Genomic DNA, 6,869 nt, shown 5'->3' on the forward strand with positions numbered 1-6,869 from the left:
TACTGTAACTGAAGTTGTAAAAGTCAGCATCCTGGGTGTAATAAATATTGTGAAATAGAAAAAGGTGGTTTTTCATTATGCCTGGGATAAGTGTGATGAATATTTCATACACACAAATGTAGCTACTCACACAAGTCACCTCAGCACATTTTGTTTTTCTTTGCACTGACGTTGGAAAGAGGCTGAACAACTCACAAATCAAATGAAAAATCTGCATTCCACACCAGCTTTGCGTTTGTGTGTGTGTGTGTGTGTCGGGGGGGGTCTTTTTCCTTATCTCCCAATGAAGCGCTGGCATTTAGAGGTGTCCTTTGCCAAGAGCAGGATGAATTGTTTTCAGAGTGATACTTCAAAAGCAGCATTTTCCATACCATTAACTTGTCTAACTGTGACACAGCTGCAGCGTGAACACGCAGGCATACACATGATGTACTAAAAGCTATCCTAATATGACAACAAATAAATAAATAAATAAATAAACTCAGACACACAACAGAGGGCGTGTAAATCACATTTATTGGTGTGTGTATGAATACAATATATGCTTATGAACAGTTTCTCAGTCACAACAAGTACTGGTTAGAGGCACGGCTGATGTTAGGACACATTTACAGAGGCGCTTTCAAAGACAGGCAAGCGGGTTCAAAGACAGGCAAACAGAGCAGATCGATGTAGTGCTGTCGCCACCTCGTGGCTGGAGAGAAGAATGTAGCCCAAATGAACAAGCTGAACAAGAGGCTGACATTTCACTGGCCTCTGCATTCAAAGAGACAAGAGCACATCAGTCCAGTTTCAGCCGCCCTTCATCATTAGCCACGAGTTAGTTTCAGGTTTGATTGTATGCTGCTTTCATTGCTGTCCTTACTCTGATGAGTTTGGTGGTGGTGGGCGGGGGTTAGCTGTTCTTAAGCCCCGAATCAAGACTAAAGAGGATCTTTTTTTTAAATGTCAGCTCAGTAACCCTCAGTGACTGTCTTCAAATATTACTTTCTTTTTTAAATTTAAAATTCAAATAAATACAAGCCTTCTTTATATATCTTTTATTTTGGTCATGTTTGGGCATCTCCTCTCTGTAGCTTGTTTTCTGTTTTATCATATTACATTTGATCAGAAATTTATAAACCACTTATATATAAATAACTGTGATTTGGTGTGTTTCTTTTACGAAAAGCTGCAGATTTTATTGCTGCCTTTCAACACATCAGCTGAGAGCTGAAAGGCAAAAGGAACGACATTTGTGCTCCTCGTATCGTTTTAATTAAGTCTCCTTTCCTGTCATAATGCATCTCTAATTTGCTTACATGTATTGATTGCCAGCAGGGTGTTTGAACCCATTTTGTTTAGCAGATAAAAGCCCAAATTAAAAACAGCATCCTTGTTGTCAGGACCATTTGCCTGACTCAGTTTTCCTGTGTAGGATCGAGTAATCAATCCGGCACAAAGCAGTTCTCTCCAAAGAGATTCAGCTGGAATTTTGTGTTATATTACATCAATCTTTAAAGGTGACCTTATATATTCTATATATGTACTCTTGGACTCTACTAGTAGCTTTGCAGTGTTCATTTCATACTTGGCTTGGGTACAGACCTGTAGTTCTTCGCTCTCTGACGTGAGTTGCTTTACGTCTTTTTGGCCTCTCGTTTAGTCTGATTTGTTCTTGCATTTTGTCTGATTTGTTCATCGCAAATACAAGTTTTGAATAGCAGCTGGGTGGAGCTTTGCTGCTCACATACAGAGCTACATACCTCAGATGGACATATTAAAGATATCCCTTTTCACTGACATCATAAAGATCCAAAGAATGGTCTGAGTGTTCAGAGCAGACAGAAGCCTGAGCCTTTGGCTCTCAATGATTACTTACACATACGGTGACCTTGTTATTTGACCTTTCAGAATGAATGTTTCATGAGTAACAGTGCATAGATGTGCATGACAAAAAACAAGAAAAGCATAATAAGTACTTATGTAGATATATTGCAAGGATGGGAAAAAATATCATGAAGCGTAGAAATTTGTTCAGTTATGCAGTGAAAAATCCATAATGCTTGCATATTACTAGATGCCCCCAGAGTTGCTTTACCCCAAACATTTGACCGCACTAGCTGTGTTCAGGGTTCAAGACCATAACATTTCTATGATCTTAACATCTTCTGTGATGGAGTGTTGGCTTGCTTAAGTCAACACTCAGGCTGTCTCACCACAGTCCCCTTTAGTGGTTGTTTTCTTGTCCTGTGAGGCTGTCATTCCTAAATATTGAAAGGTTAAAAAAACAGCCATTGCTATTGTTTGCCATCACAGCAAATGGAACAGCAAGATCCTTGTCTCAAGATCGACAAACTCCTCTCAGGTTCTGAATCTTTAAACCTGACGTAACAGCAAACACAGTTAGAATTTAATGGCAGTACTTTTGCCAAGGTGAGCTTCTTTTGCTTGTCCTTAGTATGAGGCCTGCTTTGGATAGTCACACAGCACAGGCCCCGTCACACTTAATATGGTATTGTCTGAGATAGTCCCTGAGCTGAGGTGGCAGCGGCAGGCTGTCTATGCCTTGGTAGGTGGTGCAGCTGCAGATCACTGCTCTGCACAGGTGCTGGAGGGAGAAAGAGAAGTTCCTTGGCAGAGGTCTGGAAAGGAGTGGCTCAAAGAAGAGGCAGGTGGCTGGGTCGCTATAGTGCCTGAGCAGTCCTGTCACACTTGGATCACGGTACATACACGGGTCACGCACATCAAAGCTGAAACGCTTGCCGTTTTGTTCAATACGTGCATGCAGGGAACGGCTGTAGCGTCGAAAGCTCACTGAGAAGAGAAATTCATCCTGGGCAGAGTCCCGGAGCAGAAACGTGCCCTCGGGCTGGCCCTCCAGCAGCTCCTCTGCCTCAAAGCGATTCAGCACGCCCCAGTAGCATGGGTTGTTGTTGATCTGTAGGAGATCTGGGACCAGGATGTAGTCAGTGTGTCCACAGCTACCTTCTTCTCCCCCGTGAGCACAAGAAGGGTCCCAGTCCTCCAGACTAGTGCTTCCAGGCCCAGGGGAGCAGCAGATGTCCTCCCACGAGATGGGAGTTTGTGGTGGAGAGGTAGAGGATGAGACACTAGGTTTGAGGGGAGCCTCCATGTCCTTGCGGGCACTTGGGTGGGTAGCATGATTTTTAATTAGGTGCCAACATCGGGCCAGTTCAGACTTGGGTGAGAATGGGCACTTATCCTGCATGAGCTCTGACACATGGATCTTGCGTTTGGACCAGAAGAGCACCGAAAAGGGTCGCGAGGAGCCTGATGAATGATGGTGGTGGTGGTGATGGTGGTGGTGATGGTGAGAGCGCAGAGGGAAGCACTGGCCAACAGCATCCTGAAACTTCTGCCGCAGAGAGCGCCGTGACAAGGCCTTCCGACACATCACATCGATATCTCCAGACGTCAGCGTGTCCCCTAGAGCGCTGCAGCTACATTTCCTCTCTCTGCGCCTCCTTGAGCAGGATGACGACCGCACACCCAACTCCTCTGTCCCGTCCGCCTCCATGCTTCCAGGGCTCGACCCATTGTGAGAGCTCCGGGAGCGTTTCTTCCCCTTCCAAATGTAACTGTCTGCACTCCAGCTGCGGAAGCCACTTTTGGGCCGAGTGTCCGAGACCCGGGGCTTCTTCTCTGACATGCCTGCTTCCACCTCTCAGTCTGTGACAAATGCAAAAACAGAAGACTCCGTGACAACTGTACTATGTCTTAGGTTTGAAATATGCCAGAATATGAGTATGAGCATTTAAAAGGTGTCTTTGTTTATCTAAAAAAGTTTCTTATGATATAGGGGTGAATAAGTTAATGGGCTATGAGAGAAATCAATATAAAGCTCTATTATCTAACTGGCACCATTAGAAGTGCTTTGTGACCAACAAAGAACCCTTTAAGAACTTTCTGTAATCTAGGCTGCTGTGGACTCCCACTGCTTGTTCCTATACTGATCATCATCTCCAGTGGCAATAAATCTAATTAGGGCTTCAGAAACATCCAGCAGACAAGAGCAGACTTGTTCACACAAAGCTGAAGACTTTTCAAGCTTCATTTAGAAATAATTCAAGAGCAAAGTCACTTCGAGAGGTGTTAGTTTAATATCTAACATTTCTATTTGCATCAGTTTGCAAAAATCATCACTGACAATCCACTATAATCTAATTAAAGGCAACAGATTGTATACAGCAGGAGATTTAACATCACAGACTGGTAATCGGTCTTTGTTGCTATTACCTCTTTGAAAATTAATGCATGAGATTATCTTACCTTCCTAACAGTGTCAGAAATAGAGCTCCACATCCATGTTATGACCACTTGTCCACTGCACACTGGTGTCCATGCACAAGACCAGCCTGCAGCCTTTCTTTCCCTCTAATAACCGACAGACTGCTCTGCTTCCTATATAATTATGATGCCAAGTCCCTGAGGGAGCAGCAGTTTCCTCTCCGCCCTGGACGGGTCTGAATGAATGAGAAGAGTTGGAGTGGGGTCGAGCCAGGAGAATGGTTGAGGGTAGTGTGGCAAGGAGAGGGCGGTCTCAGATTGAGATGGAAACATCCTCCTTTCTGTCTTACATCCCTTCTTACATGTCCATTGATATATTCCATCTCCCAAAAAGATCAAAGATAACCACAGCAGTGAGTATTTTTTGGTCCATACACAAAAGATATATATTATCCGTGCTCATAATTTTTTCTTTATGTTGCTTTGAGTTGCTTTAACCTGACCAGGACCACAGCTTAACCTAAAAGATCAAAGCGCATTTCATGAAGAGCTTTAAGTCTGTCTGTGGAGGAGGTTATACCTCAGATTTACAGGCAGTCTGTACGCCTGATTAATGATTCAGCTCTGTGGAGGAAACAAGGAAGGATTTTAAAAAGCTTTACTTATTGATTGACTAACCTTTGAGTTTCCCAGTTAAAACTTCCAGAAAGTGCTGCTGAAAGGACTCATCTGTCAGTATGATGTCATGTGTACAGTGTGTGAGTTGGAACATGCCTCTGGCTCTGGATGACATTTTGGAAGATCTATAATTCATGAAACAAATAGACTACATCTATCAAACAAATAATATTACTCCCAGTGGTTTAATGTGTGTGTGTGTGTGTGTGTGTGTGTGTGTGTGTGTGTGTGTGTGTGTGTGTGTGTGTGTGTGTGTGTGTGTGTGTGTGTGAGTGAGTTTCTGTGTGCCCTTTCTGCTCAAAGAGATAAAGGATAGTCATCAATAAATCCCTGACATCTCAGATAATGTAGTGACACTCGACTTCCTCTTAACTGAATATTTAATGCTTTTCACATTATCACACAGCTGAACAGGATAATAACACCATGTGTTGTGGTCAACAACCGGATCAATTTATTTTACTCAAAACTTCGTAAAAGAATTAAAATGAAACATCTGAACTTTACAAAGATGACAAAACCTTAGTAAGGTACTAACACTCTTTAAAAAGTGTTATGAGCTAGGTTGGGAATCCATGGCCGGAGTAAAAGCCAGCAGCAAACTCCAGGTTGAAAAAGGAAGCTAATGTGGACAAGCAAAAAACTGCAGTTCACTAGAGACTGGCACCAAAAGAGGGTCAACAGACTCCCATATAAATATACTGAACATAACAGCACTTAAAATCATATTTAACTCCTTTTTATCATGCCTAAAGTTAAATTCAACTAAATTTTATTTACATAGCAACAAATTTATAACAATAGTCGCCTCAGGGTACTTGATATTGTAAGATATATATTGTAAGATGCTACAACAACAGAGGGAAAACCCCAACAATCTGGCATACCTTCTATGAGCACTTGGCAACAGTGGAAAGGAAAAACTTCTTTTTAACAGAAAGAAACCTCCAGCAGAACCAGGCTCAGGCAGGCGCGGCCATATGCTGCAACCACAGAGAAAAGACACACTGTGGAAGAGAGCCGAGGCAGAGATTAATACTAATTAATTATTAAATGTGTTGTATAAACACAGTGAAAGTGAGTGAAAAACGTGACTGAAAAAGAAAGACTTAGTGCTTTGTGGGAAGCCCCTAGCAGCCTAGCATATTGCAGTGTAACTGAGGGAGGTCACCTGATTCAGCCCTAACTATAAGCTTTGTCAAAAAGTAAACTTTTAACTAGTACTAACCTCTCCTAATTCAAGTTACCTAACTGGACCCCTCTACTGTAGTTGTGCCTTTTGAAGCATTTCTAATGGAATGATGGGTATATACTTGTACCCATAAAGTTGCACATACAGCTTGCATAGTCCCTTCTGAAAACAAACATGGCAGGAGATAAAATGCTAGTGGTAAAGTCTTGATGCATGCTCAATCATCCCAGGTAAGGAAAAAATTAGATTGTGCAATGCTAGTGGTAAGGTATCAAAATGTGTCCAGTACAGAAGCCACTGAATGGTGTCACAACCTTAATCATTTTTCTGTGGATAAACACTTCCTATACCTCATGCTATTGCTACCATGACAAGCTAGCAACTCCTAGCTAGCATTCTTAATGTGATTAGAAACACCTGTGTTTACCTACTATTTCATTTTAAAATGGCTGTGATGACAAATGTCTATAATACACATAAAATGTCAAAAAGTATTGGTCAAAAAAACATAACAAAACCCTCAAAAGATGTTATTGCAAACAAGGAAAGATGACAGTAGTTGCTGTTATTTCTGATGAGAGCTAAATTTCAAAACTAATTTCATGATAATCAAGCCAGTTCCATTCATCCATTATCCATCTTATCCTTTTCAGGGTTGTGGGGGTGGGGGGCTGGAGCCTATCCCAGCTCTCTTAGGGCGAGGCAGGGTACACCCTGGACAGGTCGCCAGTCTGTCGCGGGGCATATTCAAATCTAATACATTTTGGGG

General features: G+C 42.3%; 1 protein-coding gene across 1 annotated transcript; it reads right to left on the reverse strand.

Moving 5' to 3' along the window:
- Window positions 1-507: 507 nt before the first annotated feature.
- Window positions 508-5,820, reverse strand: socs4 (suppressor of cytokine signaling 4). The gene is made up of 3 exons (XM_039602237.1): window positions 5,796-5,820; window positions 4,273-4,466; window positions 508-3,672 (listed from the first exon to the last, which is right to left on the reverse strand). Exon 3 carries the CDS (start codon window positions 3,650-3,652, stop codon window positions 2,462-2,464), a length of 1,191 nt encoding a protein of 396 aa, XP_039458171.1. The 5' UTR covers window positions 3,653-3,672; window positions 4,273-4,466; window positions 5,796-5,820; the 3' UTR covers window positions 508-2,461.
- Between the last annotated feature and the right edge of the window lie 1,049 nt (window positions 5,821-6,869).

Source organism: Oreochromis aureus, linkage group 1 (genome assembly GCF_013358895.1).
Source record: "Oreochromis aureus strain Israel breed Guangdong linkage group 1, ZZ_aureus, whole genome shotgun sequence".
Lineage (NCBI taxonomy): Eukaryota > Metazoa > Chordata > Actinopteri > Cichliformes > Cichlidae > Oreochromis > Oreochromis aureus.

Bases quoted from the DNA above. Each gene is read 5' to 3' on its own strand.
- socs4 (XM_039602237.1), bottom strand. From the start codon at position 3,652: ATGTCAGAGAAGAAGCCCCGGGTCTCGGACACTCGGCCCAAAAGTGGC.